This window comes from Carcharodon carcharias, chromosome 21, assembly GCF_017639515.1.
Source record: "Carcharodon carcharias isolate sCarCar2 chromosome 21, sCarCar2.pri, whole genome shotgun sequence".
NCBI classification, from domain to species: domain Eukaryota; kingdom Metazoa; phylum Chordata; class Chondrichthyes; order Lamniformes; family Lamnidae; genus Carcharodon; species Carcharodon carcharias.
This window is the reverse complement of record NC_054487.1, coordinates 38,710,762-38,736,648: the sequence shown is the minus strand read 5'-3', so window position 1 is coordinate 38,736,648 and position 25,887 is coordinate 38,710,762. Positions and strand designations below refer to the sequence as shown.

The 25,887-nt window shown below is 42.0% G+C and overlaps 1 protein-coding gene across 1 annotated transcript in view; it reads left to right on the top strand.

Annotated features, from left to right (window-relative positions):
• LOC121292911 (V-type proton ATPase subunit S1-like) overlaps positions 1-21,679 on the top strand; it is an 82,993-nt gene extending 61,314 nt beyond the window's left edge. The window contains exons 7-10 of the mRNA XM_041215380.1: positions 7,909-8,150; positions 13,725-13,787; positions 15,533-15,770; positions 18,511-21,679. Of these exons, the coding sequence (XP_041071314.1) occupies positions 7,909-8,150; positions 13,725-13,787; positions 15,533-15,770; positions 18,511-18,720 (753 nt within the window). The 3' untranslated portion in view covers positions 18,721-21,679. The remainder of the gene's footprint in view (positions 1-7,908; positions 8,151-13,724; positions 13,788-15,532; positions 15,771-18,510) is intronic.
• Positions 21,680-25,887: the final 4,208 nt, after the last annotated feature.

Below are 25,887 nucleotides of genomic sequence, written 5' to 3'. Positions count from 1 at the left end.
ATAAAGTCAACATCCATACCTCTTGATGCCCTTAGAGTCCAGAAATCTATCTATTTCCAAAATGTATGTTCAATGACTTGGCTTCCACAGCCTTCTGAATTCCATAGGTTCGCCACCCTCTGAGTGAAGATGTTTCTCCTCATCTGAGTTCTAAATGGTCTACCCCATGAGACTGTGACCTCTTGTTCTAGACCCCTCAGCCAGAGGAAATATCATGCCTGCATCCAGTCTGTCCATCCCTGTCAGAATTTTAATTGTTTCAATGAGATCTCCTCTCATTCTTCTAAACTCCAGTGAATACAGGCCTAGTCGTTCCAATCTCTCTTCATACGACAATCCTGCCATCCCAGGAATCAGTCTGGTGAACCTTCCCTGCACTCCCTCTATAGTAAGTATATCCTTCTTAGGTAAGGAAACCAAAACTGCACACAATACTCCTTTTGTGGTCTCACCAAGGCCCTGTATAGCTGCAGTAAGACATCCTTGCTCCTGTACTCAAGTCCTCTCGCAATGAAGGCCAACATACCATATGCCTTCTTAACTGCTTGCAGCACCTGCTTGCTTGCTTTCACTGATTGGTGTACAAGGACACCCAGGCCCCTTTGTACATCAACATTTCCCAATCTATCATGATATAAATAATACTCTGCCATTCTGTTTTTCCTACCAAAATGGATAACTTCACATTTATCCACATTATACTGCATCTGCTATGTATTTGCCCACTCACTCAACCTGTCTCAATCCATTGAAGCCTCTTAACATCCTCCTCATGGCTCATGTCCCCAGGTAACAATTGAGAAGCCTCAGCCCTTGCAATTGTCCAACACATTTGAAGTTCTTGCAACTTGTGTGGACAATAACATGGACTGCAAGGTGAGCAAACTGATCACAGCACCATGATATGAGGAGCCAATTAATTGGGGGAGTGAAAAGGAACATAGTTTTAGTAGGGGGCAACATAGTTAGAGGGAGATATACTGATCTCTGCAGCTCAGAGCATGAGTTCCAAAGTCTGCGTTGCCTGCCTGGTGCTGGGGCAAGGACATCTCCTCAGGGCTGGAAAGGAAATTGGAATGGGAGGGGAAGGATCCAGTTGCCGTGGATCATGTGAGTAAAAATGACATAGGGAAGATTAAGAAATGTGCTCTGCTGAAGGAGTATATGTAGCTAGGGATTAAATTAAAAAGTAGATCCATAAAGGCTGTGGGCAATATTCCAGCAATAGTACTGAAGACTTGAGCTCCTGAACTAACCGTGCCCTTAGCCAAGCTTTTACAGTACAGCTGCAACTCTGGCATCTACCCGGCTATGTGGAAAATTGCCCAGAGATGTCCTATACACACAAAGCAGGGCAAATCCGACCCAGCCAATTACTGCCCCATCAGTCTACTCTCAATAATCAGTGAAGTAATGGAAGGGGTCATCAACAGTGCTATCAAGCAGCACATGCTTAGCAATAACCTGCTCACTGATGCCCAAAAAGGAGGTAGGAACTTAAAAACAATCACTATAATTAGAGAATGAGTACTAAGCAAGCTAATAGTATTAAAGGCTACCAAGTCCCTTGGACATGATGGCCTGCATTCTAGGGTCTTAACAGAAGTGGCTACAGAGATAGTGGATGCATAGGTTATAATCTTCCAAAATTCCCTAGATTCTGGAACAGTCCCAGCGGATTGGAAAACTGCAAATATAATAATACTATCCAAAAAAGGAGGGAGACAGAAAGCAGGAAAGTATGAGCCAGTTATTCTAATATTTGTCATTGGCAAAATGCTAGCATCTATTATTAAAGAGGTCCTTGTAGCAGGAATTTGGAAAATCATAGTAAAATGAGGCAGAGTCAATTTGGTTTTGTGAAAGTTTGTTTGACATATTTATGAGTTCTTGGAGGATGTAACAACCAAAGTGGATAAAGGGGAACCGTTAGATGTAGTGTATTTGGATTTCCAAAAGTCATTTGATAAGGTGCCACAAAAAAGGTTACTGCATAAAATAAGAGCTCATGGTGTTGAGGATGGGTCAATTTTAGGTTGACAAACTGAAACTAGTGGTGTACTGCAGGGATCAATGCTAGGCCTCAACTCTTTATGATCTATATTAATGATTGGGATGAAGGGGCAGACTGTATGGTAGCCAAATTTGCTGATGATACAAAGATAGGTAGGAAAATACCTTGTGAGGAACATGCAAAGAGCCTACAAAGGGATATAGATAGATTAAATGAGTGGGTAAACAATTGACAGATGGAGTGTAATGTGGGAAATGTGAGATTGTCCACTTTGGCAGGAAGAAAAGAAAAATAGAATAATATTTAAATGGAGAGAGACTGCAGATTGCTGTGATACAGAAGGATCTGGGTGTACTCATACGTGAATCACAAAAGGTTAGCATGCAGGGGGAAGTGGTGGTGTTGTGGTATTGTCATTGGACTAGTATTCCAGATACCCAGTCCATGTCCAAATGCAGCAAGGCCTGGACAATATCCAAGCTTGGGCTGACAAGTGGCAAGTAATATTCGCTCCACACAAATGTCAGGCAATGACCATCTCCAGCAAGAGAGAATCCAACCATATCCACTTGATGTTCAATGGCATTACCATCACGGAATCCCCCAATATCAACATCTTAAGAGTTACCATTGACCAGAAACTGAACTGAACTAGCCATATAAAGACTGTGGCTACAAGAGCAGGCCAGAGGCTAGGAATCATGTGACGATTAACTCACCTCCTGACTCCCCAAAGCCTGTCCACCAACGGCAAGGCACAAGTCAGGAGTGTGATGGAATACTCCCCACTTGCTTGGATGAGTGCAGCTCCCACAACGCTGAAGAAGCTGGACATCGTCCAGGAGAAAGCAGCCCGCTTGATTGGCAGCACATCCACAAACATTCCCTCATTCCACCACCAACGCACAGTAGCAACAGTGTGTATCATCTATAAGATGAACTGCAGGAACTCACCAAGGCTCCTTAGGCAGCACCTTCCAAACCCTAGACCACTACCACCTAGAAGGACAAGGGCAGCAGATAGATGGGAGCACCACCACTTGCAGGTTCCCCTCCAAGTAACTCACCATCCTGACTTGGAAATATATCGCAGTTCCTTTTACTGTCGCTGAGTCAAAATCCTGGAACTCTCTTCCTAATGGTGGGTATACCTATACCACATGGACTGCAACGTTTCAAGAAGTCAGCTCACCATCAACTTCTCAAGGGCAACTAGGGATGGGCATTAAATGCTGGCCCAGCCAGCAAAGCCCACCTCCCATGAATGAATAAAAAAAATAATTATACAGGGATTGGTGAGACCACACCTTGAGTACTGTGTAAGATTTTGGCCTCCTTGGAATGGAAGCAGTTCAGAGAATGTTCACTAGGTTGATTCCTGAGATGAGAATGTGTCCTATTAGGAAAGGTTGAGCAGGTTGCGCTTACACCCATTGGAGTTTAAAAGAATGAGAGGTGATCTTATTTAAATACTGAAGACTCTGAGGGGGTTTGATAAGGTTGATGCTGAGAGTATGTTTCCTACTTTAGGGTAAACTAGAACAAGGGGACACAGTTTAAAAACAAGGGTCTCCCATTTAGGATGGATAAAAGGAGGAATTTTTTTTTTCTCTGAGGGTCATTGAATTCTCTCCCACAGACAGCAATGGAGGCTGGGTCATTGAATTTTTTCGAGGCTGAGTTGGACAGATTTTTGATTGACAAGAGAGTTAAGGGTTACGAGGGACAGGCAAGAAAGTGAAGCTAAGGACACAATCAGATCGGCCATGATCTTATTGAATGGCAGGACAGGTTCGTTGGGCCAAATCATCCTTTCCTGCTCCTATTTCTTATGATCTTCTTATCATTTTCAACCTATATCCCCTTGAAGCAGTGCACAGGTTTTACCTGTTCTACCCTACTTAATGCCAGTAAGAATTCCCTCTCAATCATGTCTTTTCAAGGCTGAGGAGGCCACATTTCTCATGTTTTCTTCTAACTCAGTCTTCCAATACTGGCAATCTGCCTCACAACTGGTCTTTGCATTATCCACAAATTTTGAATTCAAATTTGCTTTTATTTGTTATCAGTGTCAAATAGCATCACGTTTCCATTGCAATCTGCAGCAAAAGCATTAGAACCCTTAACACGAGCTGCTTGGACCTACCCTTAAGTAAAATGCTATAGGTACAACTTAACATGCTGTACAAATTAGATCAGACCTCCCACTCAAAAGATAATTACACATGTACCATCTGCGATCAGCATTCATCCTGGTGTTAGTTTTTGATCCAAGTTTGAAACCATAATTAATTACTCCTCCATAGTGAACACAATGACAGCTGATGATCATTGGCATTATTCCAGCTTCCAACCCGACAGGTATCCAAAAGAATACCTTGCACCTCAGCATTGTTATTAAAAAAACCCTCACAAATAGGAGAAATTAAAATTCAACATCTGTTTTAGAATTCTGAGCTGTATGACAGATTAACATCCATAATCTTGGGCCCAACCTACCAAAGAATGGCAATCACTGTCAGAGCTCTGCATTTCTGGCCTAGACGTCCTAACCAGGCCTCCTCAGAAATATGGAGTTTACCTGACATCAGAGTCCTCCTTCATAGGGCAGGACCATCAGGGGAAGCCAAGCCAAGCCCTTTTTACAGCACTAACTGCCATATTTTGGTAAGTCTTCATTCACTAACACAGTGAAAAGCTTTGGGACATTTAAATAGCTTTTCAATGTATTAGTGAATGAGTGTGGGCGAAGCAAGTGGGTAGAGTGATGGGGTGGCAGGGCGATAGGGTGCCAATTGGGTAGAGTAGCAGGGTGGGTAAGGGGCACAGGGTGGTAGGTAGCAGAATGATGGGTGGCAGGGTGGGTTGGGTGGCAGGATCAGGTCGGGTCAGGGTAGACGAGGAGGGTCATCTGGAGGGTCTGATGGCAGTTGGTGGTGGGGGGTTGGAGGGGGTGGGGCGGTGTCAGTGGGGTGTCGGGGTGTCAGTTGTATAGTTACCCAGGAGTTAGGTATGGGTTTTTCCTTCTCTAATATTTCCTGGCCTTTTTTTTATGGCTTTGTCTACCAGCATTTTCACTTTCAGAGAATTATGCGTTTGAACATCAGATCTTTCTGTTTATCTAGACCTTTCAGTTTCTTTCCATTAATTGTCTGCTCCCGTTCCTTGGTTTTTTCACCCAAAGTGCATTCCCTTCTGCCTGCCCACTCTGTGAAATTGCCTACATCTTTTTATAAAAGTTACAGTCCTCCTGTTTGTCTACAGGTCAGGAGTGTGATGGAATACTCTCCAGTTGCCTGGATGAGTGCAGCTCCAACAACACTCAAGAAGCTCGGCGCCATCCAGGACAAAGCAGCCCATTTGACTGGGAGCACATCCAACACCTTAACCATTCATTCTCACCACCACCCACATGCTGGCAGCAGTGTGAACCATATACAATGCCTTGACCAATCAGAGTTGACCTGCCTGCTTTGAATTTAAACAAAAGTATGGCAGTTAACTGTGGCTTGGTGCATTTTCCATGACAACGCCTCCACCAATCAGCGTCCACTTGCCAACCAATCAGCACCACCTTCTCATGCAGTATAACTTGTTGGTATTCTTGCAAATCTGTCCTGATAAGTGCAAGACTAAAAGCTTCTACAGCATGTCTCTTTTTTCTGCAAACTCAAATTCTGTGCACTAAAATGACTATTTGTAATCATTGTTTTAAGTGTGAGCTATGAAATGTGACAAGCAATAAGTCAAGTACTGCCAGTACATGATACCTGCATTTTGCATTTCACAAACTCGTATTAGGTGACTGCTGAAATCGGCACATGGGTGGCAAATATCTTCCTTCTCGTGTCTTATTCTACACAGGTTACTTCTCTATCTGCTTGCAGGATAAAACTACACACAACTAGTTCCAGCGTCTGCAGGGTGTGGAGGAGAGGCAGAAGATAGATGGGGGGTTGGGAGGCAAGTGGCGTAGTGATATTAGTCTAATTTAGGAGTCTTGAATCTGCACAAGGAAAAGGCCTCGGAGATTCTGGATCTAGAGGAAAAGGATACAGTTGGGAAGAAGGAGATCCAAAGTCTTCTCCAAACTTATGGCTAGTGTCATTCTTTGCTTCTTATTCTTTCTTTCCTTTTTTTACTCATTCATTGTCTCCTGAACACAGTGCTCAGTCTAGTTATAACCTCTCAGTTCTTGTATCATCTTGTAGCTGTTTTTGCAACTTCTGCAGTGCCTCTGTATTCTTTTTTGTAATATGGAGACCAAAGCTATACACGGTACTCTTACTGTGTATATGGCCTAAGCAAGATTTTATTCCTCTAGAAATGACCCCCATGTGCTTAATTTACATTTAGACTCTTATTTTCCAAATTATATGTAGCATCTTATTCCTCCTACCAAAATGCACTACTTCACACTTAACTAAATTGAAACTATTATTCTAGTTACACAACCAATCTGCAAGTTTATTAACATTTTTCTTGTGTTTTGTCATTACCTTCCTCTTGTAGTTATACCCCTTAATTTGATGTCACTCAAAAATTTGAAATTATATTTCTAATTCCTGAGTCTAAATTGCACAGGTAACAGGTGAACAACAATGGCCCCAGCACTGATCCTTGTGGAACACCACTTCTCATCTTTCACTATTCCGAGGAACTACCTTTAGACCCTACCCTCAGTTTTCTCTTTTGTAGTCAGCTTGCTATCCATTCAGCTACTTGACCCCTGACTCAACATAATCAGACTTTAGGTGTGAGCCTATGATGTGGCATCTTATTGAAGACTTTTTGAAAATCCAAGTGTATAACATCTGCTGCCACACAGATCCCAGGCCATACTGAGGGACTGTCAGGGAACTGACAGGAGCTGGTGCTAACGATGGAGATATCTTGGCAACAATGTACCCATTACAGACAGCCACCACCTTTAAATCACTGTGGGCAAGTATGAAAGTGTGTAAGCCCAGGCACGCACTGCATCAAGCTCCATGGCAGCTGTTGTGGGGCCATCCAGTGATCCAGCATCAGAAGATACTGAGCCACCTCCATACCTAGAGTTAAACATCAATACATCTCTCTTCCTCCTTCCATTGTGAAATACTTAGAAGGAGCAAATAGTTGCACTGTAGAAGACACACAAAGAGGAACACCAAAACTGGGTAAAAAGAAAATGACTGGCCAATCTGACTAGACTGTGTAATAGCCAGTGCTGGGATTACAAGCAGTACCCAAAGATTAAGTGCCATAGATGCTGGAGTTGAGATAAATCTATGGATTTTGGATGGGCCAGCCTAATAAATCACACCAAAGGAGGTGGGTGTGGGGTTTGGGTTTTATTGGTTGGGCCTAACAGATCACACCAAAGAAGGAAGGTGTGGGGCTTGGGTTTTATTGGCTGGGTGGGGGTAGGAGGGATAAAGCAGAGGGACAAAAGACCTTTGTGGGGGGGTGGGGGGGGGGGTGTGTGTGTGTGGGGTGGGGGTGTGCACGTGATGGGCACAGGGCACTCCCCCAAAGGAGGTACTACCTTTTCCTGCCCACCACAGCCCATGCTGCCAGGGTGTTCGCCATTCCTCTGCACCCCCCTGCAAGCCGAAAAATTGTGGCAGAGGCGGGTTGAGGCCCTAAATTGGGGAAAGTGGCTGGCTTGCCACCAGCTTTATTTTATGTCTCCCTCTGCCTTCAAATACACCAGCAGACTGTCCATAAACTTCACTGCATGGATCATGAAGCAAACCTATGCACCATGGCAATGATAGTCTATTTAGCCAAAGTAAGGATCCAGGTACAGACAGCTAGTATATAAGAAAATGAGTCACTTGTTAGGGTCAATGGTTGCTGCTGTTTGTCATCAAATTCCTTTATCAGACAGGGTCTCTTTACTGTTTCAGGTTATTAGAAAGACTAATGATGGAGTGATTCAAACTGGGCGGCGATTAATGACCACAGATTCAACCAGCTCTGTTCCATACCCGCCCCTGAACGTAACAAATGGCACAAACATGTGCATTCTCTTTCATGCTACCAGTCTGCAGCTAACAGCCAATGGAACATTAATTGACTTGACCAACGAAACTTTTATTTCCAATTCAGTGGACTCTAGTAGCTCTGTATGTTCAACCACTAATACCACGTAAGTTGAAAAGTTGAAGAAATTGCAATGCATAAGTTAAACATGGTTTCTTTAGTGTGAGCAGTTGATTTTTTCCCTCAAATTTTGCAATGTAAGGCCACTTATGTGTTTGGAAACATGTTCCTGATTAATTTTGCAACTGTCTGAGGCTTATTTTTTACCAGCATGGAAATAGATTTGTAGCAGCTTATGACTTAATGAAATGAGTGGAGATGCGAGAAGATCCCATGAATCCTGCTATCTTATTCATTTTATATTGCACCTCATATTTAAATAATAACTCTAAGTATGCTCTTCCCCTGCGCTTAGACCTCATTTTATAAAGCAGAGTCTTTTATGGCACAGAAGGAGGCCAATCGGCCCTTCAAGCCTATGCCTTTTCTCTCTGGAGCTATCCAATCAGTCTCATTCCCTGCTCTATCCCCATAGCCCTGTAAGTTTATTTCCTTCAAGTGCCCATTCAATTTCCTTTTGAAATCATTGATCGTTTCTGCTTCCACCAGCCTTGTGAGCAGCAAGTTCCTGGTCGATGTTACTTGCTGCGTAAAAAACTTCTTCCTCACATTTCTCCTGCATCTCTTGCCAAAACCTTAAATCTGTGTCCCCAGTCCTTGTACCGTCAGCTAATGGGAACAGCTTTTCCTTGTCTACTTATGCAAGCCTGCCATAATCTTGTACACCTCTATCAGATCTCCACTTAATCTCCTTTGCTCCAAGGAGAGCCACCCCAGCTTCTCAAACCTAGGGTGGGATTCTCCCCTCTGTGCACTAAGTGTGGCAGCAGGTGTGAAAATCACCATTTTACCCGCCAGCCGCAATGGCGGGTTTTCACGCTGTATCATCCACTTCTCGCCGTATTAATTACGCACGCTGGAAGACATGCCAGATTGTGGACGGGGCCCTCTGATTCATCTGCCCCACCATGAGCTCAGCTGTTTCCCACTTGGGCCGCCATATTTAAGTAGCACATGTGCACAGATTTCTCAATTTCTGCAGCCCAGAACTGCTACAGGTGAGAGAAATGGCCCAAAAAGGGAAAAAGACAGCTGCGCCCAAATTCAATGACCCCTCCCTGGAACCCCTGCTCGATGCAGTTGAGGCCCACCATGGTGTCCTCTACACCCGTGATCATCAGGGGAGGTCCACAAAGCTTGGAAGGGGGTGGTAGAGGTGGTCTGTGCTAACACAACGCAGAAGAGGTCAGCCATCCAGTGCAGAAAGAGGATGAATGATCTCATCCATGCTGTCCGAGTTAGTCAATAATTTCATCATTCTCAACTCTCTCACTCACCAGCCCACCAGACAATCACTGGGATCTCGCATGCTGCCAAGGGACATCACCACTCATTTTCTCTCACACTCCTTCACATCTCCATCTGAGCTCATATCCTGTGGAGTTCGCATCCTCATCCCATCCGTGACTCCACTCAGAACCCACACATGTCAGGCATCTTTATCATCTGCCCTGGCATGTGTCCAGCTCACACACTCTCCATCTGATTTTGTGCAGGACAAGCTTGTCTCAGGCCAGGGTGGAGTGGCCAAAATCAAAATCAAAATCCCTACAAAGAACCAGCCATTGAGTTGGCCAGAGAGGACATGGACCGTGTCTGTGGTGACAATGAGGTGGCGATGCATGCCCAAGTGAGGATCCTGGACCAGCTCATTCCTCAGACAATAATACTGTGAGTGCATTGTCCTGTTTTAGAGTTGCCTGCCAGGCACTAATTATTTCTACTTTCTTTCATAGGCACCTCTGGAAAGCATTGAAGGGCTTCCACAAGCCAGGTCCTCAGCTCCAGCCCTGACGCCATCTCAGATGAGGAACGAGAATAGAGCACCATAAAAGACATGTCACAGCTCTCACCCACATCCTCCAGCAGCATAGAGACATACACCTTGGTGAGACCTACTACTGGAGCAGGCTTGGGGTCACAATCTGGTGAGCACAGCACAGAGCCTGGTCCACAGCAGGCAGAAGGAGGGATATCTGAGGTTGCCAATACTCGGAGAACTGCTGGAGGTCGGGATTCTGCTAAGTCCAAGTCAGATGACGAGCATCCAGACTCGGTCCTAAATCAGTTGGTGGAGCTGCAACAACAATCACGGAAACAGCAGGAAGTGATGTCAGCTGCATGCCTCAGATTTCGACGGACGATGGAGTAGTCCGTCCATGTTCAGCCTAAAGTGATAGTGCTGGCATGCCATAAGACCATAAGACATAGGAGCAGAAATTAGGCCATTCAGCCCATCGAGTCTGCTCCGCCATTCAATCATGGCTGATAAGTTTCTCAACCCCATTCTCCTGCCTTCTCCCCGTAACCTTTGATCCCCTTACCAATCAAGAACCTATCTATCTCGGTCTTAAATACACTCAATGACCTGGCCTCCATAGCCTTCTGTGGCAATGAATTCCACAGATTCACTACTCTCTGGCTAAAGAAGTTTCTCCTCATCTCTGTTCTAAAAGGTCTTCCCTTTATTCTGAGGCTGTGCCCTCGGGTCCTAGTCTCTCCTATTAATAGAAACATTTTCCCCACGTCCACTCTATCCAGGCCTTTCAGTATTCTGTAAGTTTCAATCAGATCCCCCCTCATACTTCTAAACTCCATCGAGTATAAACCCAGAGTCCTTAAACGTTCCTCATATGTTAAGCCTTTCATTCCTGGGATCATTCTCATGAACCTCCTCTGGACCCTCTCCAGGACCAGCACATCCTTCCTGAGATACGGGGCCCAAAATTGCTCACAATATTCTAAATGTGGTCTGACCAGAGCCTTATAAAGCCTCAGCAGCACATCCCTGCTTTTATATTCTAGTCATCTCAAAATAAATGCCAACATTGCATTTGCCTTCCTAACTACCGACTCAACCTGCAAGTTAACCTTAAGAGAATCCTGGACTAGAACTCCCAAGTCCCTTTGCACTCCAGGTTTCTGAATTCTCTCCCCATTTAGAAAATAGTCTATGCCTCAATTCTTCCTACCAAAGTGCATGACCTCACACTTCCCCACGTTGTATTCCAACTGCCACTTCTTTGCCCATTCTCCTAACCTGTCCAAATCCTTCTGCAACCTCCCTGCCTCCTCAATACTATCTGTCAACACACCAAGGTCAATACTTGTAGAATGGGATCTGCCATGGAGACCTTGGTCCAGCATATTGGTCCTGCACTGTGCCAGGAGCTGCACTCCACCACTATAGGCATTGGTAGCATCTATCAGTGGCTACGTGAGAGGGGATAGGGCACCTCATTCTCACTCCAGCCATTCCTTCTCAAGGAGTCAGCCAAGGGCCCTTGGGCACCCATAGGGAGGAGGACCAGCTGCTGGACACCCCCGGGCCAACCCCCCAGATGAATCCAATAATGTTCAGCCAATCCCAATTCCCCCCTCCTGTGATCCCATCACCTCCAGCTCTAGTCTGCTTCCATATCACCAAAGCATGTACCCATTCTCAGATCATTCCCAATATCAGTGATGCTTCATCCTTATTGTAAAGTATGCTTGTGGAAGGAACCATGACCCTGCAAATCATGTGAACATGTTACGTTCACCCTTAGATTGAGGCAGATGTGTTCTCCCATCTCGTCTGCATCTTGATAGGTGAAGACGAGTCGTACAAGGAGAGATGTCTTAAAGCATGGAGAAAGGTCATATATCCTGGAACTCCATGTGCTCTTTGTCATCCAGCAGGGTTTTCATGCTATGAGCCCATACTCGGGCTCGGAGCACTCCTGCCTGCCAAGCGTGCTTCCAACTTTCCGAGTGTACATCTGCTAAGCTCACCAATAAGTGGGAGTACCTTGCCACCTCAATGTGCTGAAGTTCTGCCTCCCTCACTGCCCCCACATTATTGTCTTGGTGCTCATACCTACAGTCTTGAGTGTTTCTCACCCTGCAGTTGTTTGTATTGCAGCCACAAGGCTCCTGTCATAATGTAGGGATACAGCACTGTGCACCCCTTCACCTAGACACTCATCTAGGTCAGTAATGCTAATTCCAAATGGTGATTTTTGATGGTCAATAGAGCCTTTGACAATGCTGAGGGGAGCAATGGGATAGGAGTGAGGAATACTGAAATTGAAGCGTGCTCTTTATTAGCAACGATGCGTGACCTTGAGGGCTTCATGTTGTTTCAGCATTTTGGAGTTTGCAAGGGCCATGGCTGGCCATGAGGGTGCAATGTCTGTGTCAAGGAGGAGGCATTTTAATGTCTAACAGATGTCTGACTTTAAATGTCGTCATCCTCAGTTTACCCACACCCATAGAAAGTTAAGGATAAATGCAGACCAGCATCCCTAACTGAGGGTGCTGGATGTCACTGTGATTGAAAAGAAGGTGACACAGAGGACTGAGTCACTTCCAAATGGATTGACACCTGTGGAACATCCTCGGCTGCCTTGTGTCACCTATCAGTTTCATGATACCCACCACAGGAGGGCACGGAAAATCCAGGCCCTAACCTTGTAGCTAACATCTCTCATCCCTGGAACCATTATGGCAATCATTGTGGTCAAAAATTAAACTTTTTACTTGTATGTAGGGTATTTGTGATGTAACATCAGGGAATGCAAAAGTTGTCTTTATCGTTCAAGCAGAATGATAAGTAATAGATGAAGTACAATTATTATTCACTTTTGGATAGATAGTACACACCTCAAACGACAGCACATGTGCACAGGCACTCTGAAAACCTGTGGAGCCATAGGCTGACCTTGCTCTATAGTGTGAGGGTAGCTCACTATATACTTGACTCTCCTAGCGCATAAAGCACTGGGAGTATTACAAAGTCAAGTACTAATGAATGGATGCCAGTGGCACTTAAAGGATCAGTGATCGCTCTTAAAGTTATCCTGCACAAAAATGGGAAATGTACAAAGGTAAGAACTGACCCATTTGGTTTGATGAGTTTGGAAGTCCAGCTGCATGATATCTTACAGAGAGATGATTATTTTGGAGGTGAGGGCACCCCTGCAACAAAGAGCCGCACCAGATCAGCAGGAATGCATGTGAGAGAACAAGTGAATACTATCTTACCTATGCTCAGAATCTTGGAATAAACCAAGAACGAATTTCTGGCATATACAAGGTTGGTGAGGTAAGTGTGGTGATACCCACATTTATTTTTCACATTGGCTTACAATGTGCATGAGCTGCATTTTACTCTGAATTTGGTGCATAATATCACAGCAACCACAGTCTGCACTTTGCTGGCTTTTTCTTTTGCTAAATGCCCAGGAATGCTCATGTTCTTCCTGGGTACTATATCGCGTTACCAATATCATTGCTGTACTTTCTCAGGTCTGAACTGAAGTATAAGCCTAGGTTATATGTTCTCAAGTCCTGAAGTGAGGCTTTACTCATATAGCTGTTGTAGGAGGATCTAATATTACTTTTCAATAATATTTTTATTCCACTTTCCCAAATTTTGGATTTTATAGGATATTAGTCATTCCAGAGTTTTCCAAGCTGTGCTATCTTGTGCTTTTAAATTTGGACTTAGATCTTTGAACTTCAATTTTAAAGTTTGCTTTAATAAAGACACCTCATATTTTTATGTACCTTACTTTAGGTTATCCCTCAAGTATTCACTGCAAAAAAATCCAAGTATCCGCATTAACACTCTGGAAATCAGGTAAGCCTAGCTACCATTTCTGATTAAGTGACAGAGATTTGCTTTTGAACAATCAAAAGGTTTTCAAAAGCTCTTTAATGTGGTAACAGCTTTTAAACTAGACTGACACCAGGTCTAAAGTTGCACCTGGCTCCTGACATTTATGATAAAAACAAAAAACTGTGGATGCAGGAAATCCAAAACAAAAACAGAATTACCTGGAAAAATTCAGCAGGTCTGGCAGCTTCGGCAGAGAAGAAAAGAGTTGATGTTTCGAGTCCTCATGACCCTTCAACAGAACTGTTGAAGGGTCATGAGGACTCAAAACGTCAACTCTTTTCTTCTCCGCCGATGCTGCCAGACCTGCTGAATTTTTCCAGGTAATTCTGTTTTTGTTCCTAACATTTATGCTTGTTTCCCTGGTTCAGTGGCAGATTTATAGGCCCAGTGCTTCTAGTGAAGCTGAGCTTCTGGGAGGCTGGGTTAACAGGGCATGTGTGTAGGAGCAGCTGAGAAGAAGTGTAGGCCCAAAGACATTGGAGCGGGTTTCAGTAGGAGAGCAGCATGGAGCATGCTGATGACACCAATGAAAAGCTCTAAGTGGGAGACGTAGCCTGAATGTCAATTATAAGAAGCAAGTAGTAGACATGGGCCAAACTAATTGGGATTCCCGCTCATCTGTGGCTGAGAGGTAACTTTTTTGTGGCGGCCTTTGAGAGGGAATAGACAATTAATCAAGTGAGCAACAAGTGATCCAACTGGAGACAATCAAGAGGAGAATGAGGCTAGAAACCTTGGAACCAGAAGCAGGAGAAGAAGCTACTTTGAGGACTGAGGCTCAGGTGGAGCCACCACACACAACCGAAATGGCACCTCTTGTGCAGTAGGAAGGTGGACGGGTTAGAAATCATGTGACTTTGCATTGCCCGCAACAGCATCTCTTAAACAACAGAAACATATGCCTGATCAGAAAGAAGCAATTTTTTAGGGTATAATTTTTTTTCCAGTGTTTTAATTTTCTCATGGAGAGAATAGAGGATTGTTTGGTATTATCTGACAATGCAGCAGCTTCACTGGAAGGATGTGCATTTACAAGTTGCAAATTTTACAAGACATTTCCAATTATAAATATGGACATGGAAATTTATAGTGTAAGAAATTAACAGGAAGTATGTTTAGATGCAAGATGTTTAATATATTACTTGCTGACTTCCCATGTTATTCATCGATCATAAAGACTAAATGTTATCCTTATGTACAATGGGATTAAAGGGCAGGAAATAATAGACCCAAAACTTGCAAACACAATTCTGTCCCAGTTTTGAAGTCTTCATTTTCACCTGAATTTTATATAATACTTTTATTTCATATTATTACTATCCAATGTCATGATATTGTACATAGTGAATCGATGAATGTGGTCCTTTCTTGTAGCTTCTGTCTTTTTGCTGCTATTTCTCTCTGTCTCTTCTCTGCTCCTCATCCATGGCTATTTCTTATATGCTAATTTCTTCACGGTTTTCACTTTTTGAAGTAAATTTGTCACAAGGGCCTAACAATTCTGTTGTTGAATCTGTGTTGAATCTCTCACATTAGTCAGATTTTTTTTGTGGCATGCCAGGGGGAAACTGAATTCTTTAGAACAAATAATTTACTAAGCCATAAGACGTTGCCAAAAAGGGTTTGGATGCTCCGCCAGACCTGCTGAGTTTTTCCAGATAATTCTGTTTTTGTTTTTGTTTTGGATGTTTTGTTTCCCTTCAAAGGTTTTTAATGAGGACCAAGTTCTACACTGGATCAGCACGAAACTGGTTCAGGTTGGATTTTGTTGAAATTGTGCAGGACGAGCTCAATATCGCAATGTTTAATGCGTCCAGTATCTCAGCACCACAGGAGTATTCCTTTCACTGTCAGTTAGTGGGGACCAGTAGACTTTATGGTGCAACGCTTATTCCTGCTAACAAGGCGGCTGAAGCCTGGACCATCACCATTTCTGAATTTCAGGTAAATAGTTGACATTGAACAAATTCACCTGTGTAACTCTGTTAATTATTAACAAATACAATTGTTGATTTAATGATAGATATGAGAGATGCAAAAATGGTTATTCTCTACCAAACCTTACATTATTTATATAAATAAATTCACAATACTGCAGATGCTGGAAATCTGAAATAAAAGCAAAGTGCTGGAAAAAGTCAACAGGTCTGTCTGTGGAGAAAAACCCCTCTTCGGAACTTGAAATATGCATCTCTTTTCAAAGCAATATGTAAATTGACCTGGAACCATAATTATTTAAATTCTCAGTATGCTAAGGGCTATATATTTGGAATCTCAGGCTTGCAAGCTTGCCATTTCAATAGGTTATAAGTGATTTTTCAGGCCTCTTGGTTAAAAACTATGTTTTGGCTCTTTTTCCTTTGTCTCTGTTTAATTCTTTTTTGTATTATTGTCCTGGGATGTGTCATGCATGAATTGGATTAAGAGAACCTGTTTTTTGAACGTGGCTGCACTGTACAGAGCTACATGTTTAATAAGCAAAACCTACATATGGGGAAGATGTAGCAATTTTAACAAAATGAATGGACTTTCAGGATCTGAAGCATGTGCGTTAGGTCTAAGATCTAATTTCATTGCCTGAAAAATTTTACGGATTCTCCACAGTAGATAAGTCCTACTCCTCATCCATCACCAAGTGATGAGTAATGAACTATCTGCTTCTTGGTTATATTAATTTCCAACCAGGTTGGATAGCTGCCATGCTCACAGACTGGCCCAAGACACATGTATTGAATCAACACTGTTGAGGACTGACTTCAGCACTGACCCCTCAAAGCAATGCCTCCTTTCATTGGTGACCATTTCCCAGGTTGCTCACAGCAATTCTAGGAAATCAGACCTCAATTCTGGGAAGCTCCAGGATAATCTGGCAGGGTTAGCAACTCTAATTCATGACTCACTTGCCATATTTAGACTTCAACACCGGGGACAATGTATTTTTGTTCTGTAGGGGCTGAGAGGTCAGTTAGGAACATGGAAACATGACTAGGCCATTTACTCCTTAAGCCCACTCAGCCTTTCAATGAGACCATAGTAGATATGCAAACTAACTCCACCTCTGCTCCATATGACTTGGTACCTTTGGCTGACAAAAATCTATCTACCTCAGTCTTAAAATTAACAATTGACTTAGCCTAGTTCATATGTGAGTGGAACCAAAATAGCAACCTGATGGTCAAGCCCCAGCAGCACAGATGGTATATGTTTGGCATTGTCAACAGTTTCAGTTGGAGGCAAAGCTGGAATCTTAATTCCACAATAGTCTTGCTGTGTTAGGCAAGTTGCCTTAAAATCCACTCTAACTTCAGGTGGTATGAGAGGACAATAAATATCAGGTTGCATCACTGCTAGCAAATGGTCTCATCAGATTTCTGACTTTTCCTTTTGTTACCTGAGAAACTGTAAACAAGTTTGCCCTGAACAATAACCTTTTAGACCACCTTCAACAAAAGGTGCAGTAATGCTACTTCTTGTGCCTGCTAGTGCATTACTGACACTTTCACATCATTATGTGAACAGAAGCTGCCAATGCGCTGTACCCTGTGCAGTAGGAAATGTCAGAATGTGCTTTCCAATGCATGAGTGAAGAACATTTCACTGGCTACATCTGCACTTGGTTTCTGCTAATTAAGATGAATTGAAGAAGTAGCTCTTTAGAGAACTTCATATAGCACATCTCACAACCTTGGGATGTCCCAAAGCATTTCACAGTTAAGAAAGTACTTGCTGAAACGTAGTGATTGTTGTAATGTTAGAAATGAGGCAGCAAATTTACACACAGCAAGGTCCCACTAACAGCAATGATACAGATAATGATCTGTTTCTTTTAGTAGTGTTGGCTGAGGGATAAGCATTGGCTACAGAGAATAGGACAACAGAACTCTCCTACTGTTCTTTGACTAGTGATATAGGATCTTTTACGTCAACCTAAGTGAGCAGGGGAGCCTCAATATAACACCCCATTGAAAAAATGACACCTCCAACAGTACAGGACACTCTCCATACTACATTGAAGTGTTAGCTTCAATTATGTACTTAAATCTCTTAAGTGAGTCTTGTATCATCTGACTCAGGGGGCGAGTGTTCCCACTGAGTTAAAGTTGATGTCTAATTGGTCAAAATTGAATGGTGGCCAGTGAAGCTAGATCTGTGAAAGACCAACTCGTATGTATTATCTTGCTTACATAATGCTGGTCTGCCTCAGCAGAATTGTAAAGTGCTTTTGGGATTGGTGTAGCAAAAATCTTGGAAACTAAAGTGCTGTAAATACTAAGCAGGTTAGGCAGAAAGTGCCTGTAGAAAGTGAAACAGCATTAAGGTTTCAAATCAAAGGAAATGTTAACCCTGCTTCTCTTTCCACAGTTGTAGCCTGACCTGCTCAGTGTTTGTAGCATTTTCTACTTTTATTTCAGATTTTCACCACCTGCAATACTTGGGTTTTTTATAGTGTTTTTGTATTCAATTTTACAGTATATCTGGTGATGTAAGCCTAAAGTTTGTTATGGAAACACTTAGGTGAAGTCTATTCTGAATCAAGCTTCCAAGCTAACTTAAATTACAAGATTTGTTGTGTTGCTCTGTTCAGAAGCCACTGGAAGCCTCTGTTCTCCAAACTTGGTCTTGACTAAAATACAGACCAGTGTTTCAAATGTTCTTGTTTTTATATCTTTTTTTCCCTCAACAGATTCAGGGTTTCAATGTGGAGAACAACCTATTTTCTTATGCAAGTGACTGTACCTCGTTCTTCACTCGTGCAATCTGGATGGCCCTGGTGACATTGCTGGTTCTTTTGTATGTCCTTACCTATGGCATCCACATGATCATGCAGTTGACAACTAATGACCGTTTTGATGACCCTAAAGGCCAGGCTCTAACAGTCCCCCAGACTGACTAAGTTTGTGATTTGAGCCGAATACACATATCTCCTTTAATAGTCTTTTGCATTATCTGAATCAAATTTGTGCAACATATTATTTTACATATTTCACCCTTCGCACAGTGATGAAGTTGGTTATAATTTCAGAGCATTGGATTCAGTCTGGGCATATATTTATACTGAACCTCCTGGAAACTCGGGAAAATTGACCAGAGGAAACACTACCCAAATTGCTCAATGACTGCAGTTTTCAAACTATCAAAAAGTATGAATAAAAACAGCCATAAAAATGTTCACAGGTGTAGGACCTTTTGACAGAGGAAGATAATTTGGATGCAAGAAAGTAGGGACAAGATGGAGGATAAAATTACATGAACAGATGCAAATGACATGTAAACAGAAAATGCTGGTAAAACTCAGCAGGTCTAACAGCATCTGTGGAGAGAGAAAGGGAGTTAAAGAGAAGTAGAAATGTAATGGATTTTATATAGTTTAAGAGGGGGTGGTGCTCCATTGAATTTTTGCAGGTCCTGTAACCATCAGATAAAATTTAACTGCCCAAGACGCCTCTGAATGCATATTACTACATGTCTGCAATACTGGAGATTGTGAATAATATGGAAATCAGTGAAACAGATAGTAGGAGATGAACATTTACTGCTGCAGTAGGGTGTGCTCTTCCATATTTAGTGGTGAACAGTCAGCCCAAGTATCTGAATCCTTAAATTGTGTTACTGAGTCTAAATAGAATATTTTTTCTCCAATTTTCTTGCCACCCTGGCAAGCATTATTAAATGATATTGTACCTTGGTAAAATTGTTTATTTTTCCTCCAATATTCTTGCCACTTTGGCAAGTACTCCTTAAAGAATGTACCTTGGCTAAATCATCTTGTTGGTCTCCAAGCGAGAATGGCGAAATGTGTAAATGAGAGTGCAAAGTAATGAACATATATATGTAAATTTAAATTCAGATGATCTACTTAAATAAAGGCAATTTAATTGAGTGGCTGCTATTAGACAGTTCATATAGGCAGCAGATACTGTGATGTAGTATGGGGTGGAATGCTGCCCAACCACCATATGGATTTATTTTAACAATTTTTGGGGCTATTTGCGCAGGTTTTAAAATGGAAATATAGATTTAGTTGGAGCACTGTCTGGCAAATTTTTTTTCTTTAATTTTGCTCAGAAGGAAAAGCATCATTGGCTATCATCTCTGAAATACCTACTTGCAATCTGGCAAAATTGTATGTAAAACTAACCTGTTAAAGATTTGAATTGGATCATTGGGTCCTTGACTCTCAAAAGAAATACAGAGCTACCAAGGCCACTTCTCAACACCTTTGAATCACAGATGGAACATTTGTCAGTCTATTTTATCTTTGGTGGTGAAGTTAACACAATAATCTGTTGACAGAATGCAGACACATCATACTAATGTACTCATTTGTCAATCTGACTGCAAAATTAGACACAGACTATGCTCAACTTCTTGATTTATCTTAGGTGATCATTTAGCAATATAGAATGTAAGGGTTAACCACTCCACAACTTCATTTTTATGTTTCATTATGATATTTTTAATTTGCCAGAGAATGGAGTGAACATGATAAAAGATGGTGTCTGTTTTAAAACTTGTTATGATATGGCAAGTGGTACTTGCCAGGCTGACCAAATCCCAAAGGGAAACTTGGCCAAACTATCACAACAATTTTGCAATTTGTATTTATTACGAGAAGGTATGTACACTGAAGTCAGAAATAAAGAGTCCACTACCATCTTTAGAGAGCTTAAGGATTAAGTTAAAACATTAACAAAAGAAACAAAGAAGTTAAACACACAAGATCACAGTTACACTGTTAAACTTAGTCTTATAACAATTCCCAAAAGATTTCTACTTAGCTAGGCTCTCAACTACACACCCCTTTTCACGCAACAGTCTAAATAGATTCTTAATCTAAAAAACATCCAGCAATATTACCACAAGCACCCACTGTTGCTATAAGGGAAGTGTTTCACTGCTTCACTCTCCCTCTCACTCGACAACAGAGTTCCAAGGCTTTTAACAAAACCTTTCTCTCTGCAACAAGCAAATGCTTCTCTGGTGACTAGAGGCTACTTTTTCACAGGTCTGTTTCACAGTCCACTTTTCAAGAACTCACATGGCCACTCCCCTTACAGCTTTCCATCTTTCTTTAAATGTATTTTCTCCCTTTTGATCTGTAAATCCCGTTGTTTCACCCTTTCTTTGGAAGGTACTTTTCCCAGAATATAAAAATCTTTCATGTTGTCATTATGGCCTGCACTTTCAGGAAAAAATAAACTTAATAACTTTGTCTTATCTATTTTGCCAGTTGTAAAACACCTTTTCCTATTCCTTTGAAATTCAAACAACCTCTCAACTTATCTACAAATGAAAATGTTAGGCCTGGCCTATTTATCTATCTTACATAGCTTATCCATTTCCATTTTAAAATGCCTGTTTTACACTTAACCCATTTAATGATGCAAACCTTGCAGTCTGACCATATTTATTTTAATTAAATCAGTCTCTCTCACACATACATGCACACGCGCACACACACACACGCACACACACACACACACACTCTCACATACAACACAGCCCCCACAAGCCTGCTTTAAAGTATCTCACAGTAATATTAGGAAAAAATAATATTTCCTTTATAAACTCTTGTACAAATGTAACTCATATATGATAGAGCATTAACGCTCTGCCTCCATAGTCACTGTACAAATTTGGAGAAAAAAATTGGACTCTACCAAGATTCACTTTGCTTAACAGTCTATCTATCTCTGCAGCCAATTTTGAAAGAGGTTTGTCCCTCTGGACTCTCCTCAACATCTGACATTATTTGTGCAAGTGATGGAATTGAAAGCTGGAACGTACTTGGAATGTTATGTCAACTAATGATTATGTGAATCTAAGTAATAAATGCTTTGGCTGGTAATCTATAAAAGCCTTGGAATTTATTTAAAGTGGAAACAATTTACATGACTTTAATTAAAATATGACAAATAAAATTAAACTCTGAGATTTCCAAATCATCCGACTGCCAGTATGTCCTTTCACTATTTTTGAAAGTAAAAGTCATTGTTGAAAATATTGATAATTGGAGAAATTTCATACAATTTTTCTCTGCAATTTGTGATATCATCTAAACTGCACTCTGTTAGTTGGATAAGGTGTGATTATCAGAGGGCAGTTTTAATAATTTCCAGAACTGAAACAATTAACCCTGATGGGAATTTGACTATTAATACAATTACAATGGTTTTCAGAACAAATAATGTAAGTAAATTTTTGTTTATTAATTATTGGATGTTCCTCATTAGCAAGACAAGCAAGTATTGAACATTGCTAATTGTCAGGCAGTTAAAACTCAGTCAATAGACTTATATCTAGGTCAGACTGGGTAAGGATGGCAGGTTTCCTTCCCTAAAGGAACTAGTTAAACAACCATCCAATAGCTCCGTGATCACTTTTACAGATGTCAACTTTTCATTTCCAGATTCTTTAAACTGAATTCAAATCCTCAAATTGCTATGGTGGGATTTGACCTCACTTTTTCTGGATTATTAATCCAAGAACATAACCACGACATTGCCCTTTGTAAAAAGAACTTTAACACTAACCATTTCTAAGATAACAACAAAAGCAAAAACATCACAAAGGGGGATAGATTACCTTCCTCTGTACTGCAAATGGATTTCCTGTTTTGCCAAGGCAGAAGCCAATGCAGTTCCAAATCTTTATTCTCTGTTTTACTATGGGTTTATTTGACAATACACGCATGCTGACCTCACTACACTATCTCTTCTCAGGATCTATGTCTATTTCTTTATTAAAGTGGTTGTGCAGATATTACCCGAACATTGCAAACATGTGGAATTGCAGAGAATGTACAGAACCATTTGGCCATTTGGCTCAATTGGTCTGTGCCAATGTTTATATTCCCTCTCTAATTACATCATCCCTCAATGTCCCTCTTGCTTCTCCCTTATGCAAATACGAAGCCTCCACTTAAATATGTCAGCGTTATTCAAGCTTCAAGCACTCTGTGTGGTGGTAACTTCCACATTCCCAGCACTTACTGTGTTAAGAAATTATTTGCAAGGTAGCTTTGGAAACCAAAAGAATACTGTCTCTAGAACATTATACTGTCTTAATCTAATAATGAAATTAAATTGAAGCCTGCCTTCCCTCTGTTATCCACATATTCTGAAACCCTTTGTAAAATTAATTTGCAATCTGCATGTGTAATTCATTGCCTCATGAGTAATAGAATTGGCCACACTAGTTTAGTAGCAATGTTAAATTTTAGAATATTAGTAAACTTGGATGGTCAGTAGTGGTGGGGGTAGGGATGGGGGTGGGGGTGGTGCCATGGAATGACACAGGTAGAGCAGGAGAGTGAATGATTGTTAATTCCCAAGTTAGAGAACATCGTTTTACATGAAAGGTGCGTGCTGTGTATCAGCACCACAATTCTAAAATTGAAGGGAAACTCCAAAATTTGGTAGCTCCTGGAAATATCATGCGTAATGTGATGCATGATTAACCTGCAGTCGTTGATTGAGATGAAAGCAGCACACCAACTTTGGTTTGCCTAATAGTTAGACTGATTAGTGCGTGCAGCTGATATTAGCCATGCTGTTTGTTAGCTGTTAGCATCAGCAGATGGCCCAAGAATATAACTTGTCAACACGACATAAAGTTCACCTGCATCTCTTACCATGGAGGTGCATTTTGGCTGGAAGGGGTGCTTGGAATCCTCACTGTCTCTGGGTCAAAAATGTGGAACTGCCTTCCTAACAGCCCTGTACCTACACCACATGGGTTGTAGTGGTTCATGAAGATGGCTCGCCACCACTTTCTCAAGGACAATTACAGATAAGCAATAAAGGACTGGCGTTCCCATTGACGCTTGCATCCCGTGAACAAAAAAAAAACTTGACTATGATCAAGGCAAGAGAACATCTTAGGGCTGAGATTACCTTGACTAATTGCTTTAGCTCTATTCTCACGACCCTGTCTCTTGAAGTGGAATGTATTTGTTACACTCTAAAGACTGGACAGGGGGCGGGGGGGTGGGGGGGCAGCTTGCCAGTGCGTAAATTGATGTGTGGTGACGTTGGGCAGGACTCCCGACATCACCCCACCACATTTAAATTTTCTGGTAGGTGAGAGCTCAGCAAAATCAGCTGTGCACCCACCAACCTGTCAATGGCCACAGAGTCATTTAAGTAATTAATAGACCTGCCCGTCCAACCATTAGGTTGGTAGGCAGGTCAGGAGCACTGGCGGGCATTAGAAAAAGTGTGAAACCTCATCCACAGTGTCACAAGAGGGGACATGTCAGGGAATTTGTTTTTCTATTTTTAATAATTTGTACAGTAGAGATGATCTCCCTGAGGCAGCACTTAGCCTCAGGGAGATGAGTGCGCTCTTCTGGTGTGTATGAGTGAAAGAGCGCACTCTCGGGTTTAGGGATTCCGCCCCCCCCCCCCCCCCCCCCCCCACACAGGGAGCACATAGCGCTTCCGCACAGAAGTCACGCTGGGCGGGCCTTAATTGGCCCACCCACGTAAAATGGCAGCACATCCCCGACCCGGGGCGCCAATTGGAGACGCACCTCTGCACGCCCACATTTCAACTTCCCCCCTAACTGGGGGAAAGTCCTCCCCACTATGTTATTCTAATTATGAACTCCTTTTAAAACAAAAATCATTAAGTTCTTTACAAGTAAACTGCATTAGCTTAAATTTCCATGATGAACCTTAGCTAATTTTTTTTTTTATTTGGTGACAGAGCTGCATTATTGAGCCAATGTGATCTTCCATTTCATGTGAGATGTGTTGGCAAATTCATTGGTATCTGTGTGATTGGTTCATTTATTGTTCAGACATAAATAAGTGGCTGCTTTAATTGATCATAATATCTTTACCGCACGCATGGTTACTTAGAATTTGCAACACAAAAATGAGCCATTCAGCCTATGCTAGTGTTTACGCTCCACAGGAACCTTGTCCCAACCTAATGCGTGTAACTCTATCTGCATATCCTTCTGCTCTTTTCTCCCTCATCTAGTTACCTAACATCCTGTTGTATTATGGGTTCATTTGTTGTCGCAATAATGAGATCTTGAGACTTTCATGTTTAAGCATGAACCATTTATTGCTAATATTTAACTATGTATAGATCCCAGTTAATGTCATGCATGGTGCTGCTGCCATGCAGGTAAGCTGTTCCTAGAGTATTCTCTCGAGTCTATTACCATGTGACACTCTACATCATACTGTGGGCAGTGCTATTCTCCAGTCCCACATTAATCCTTGCTCGGCTGAGCACCTTTACATTACAATGGATGCAGGCACATAAAACATCATACAACATCCCCCTTTCTTCTCAAAAGAAAACTTTCCTCCCTTCCAACCGAGTATTAAAATTTATTTGCTCTTCCTTCTCCCTCATCTCAAGTCTCCGACTTTATGAATTCAGACGATCTTGAGGCTTGATAATCCATCCACATCTCGGTCTGTCAGGTTTGGAGGAATGGTAGTAGTACTCTGTGTTTCTGGTATTTGGGGGAAAAAATTTATTCCATTTTCTATCCTTTTCTTTCCCCCACCACTGGCCCCTCCCCACACTGCATCCCCTACCGGGCCATCTGTTTCTTGTTCCATGATGTTCTTTCACACAATGCTATCCTTGTACTGCTATTAGCACATTCTGTTTTCTTACCTTTATGCCACTATCAGCACCTTTTTTTAGCACTAACCACCACCATTAACACTCCCTTTGTCCTTTAGCTCATGACATCTTTGTCAATCTCTCTTTTGTCCCCATCTATCACAGACCTTCTATCCAGCTCCACCTGCCCCACCCTCCTTTAACAGTATAAATTTAATCACATTACCACTTCTCTTCACCTCTGAACGAGGGTCATACAAACTTGAAACGTTAAACCTGTTTCTCTCTCCACAGATGCTGTTGGACCTGCTGAGTTTTTCCAACATTTTCTGTTTTTAACTCCTCATTGGGATTGGATTCCACAGCCTGGAGGTCATTATTCCATGTGTGACCCTTGACAAGAAACAGGTTATTCCTTGTTGGAGGTTGGGGGAGGGGAGCAAAACAAGGTCCTATCCAGCAAGATTAC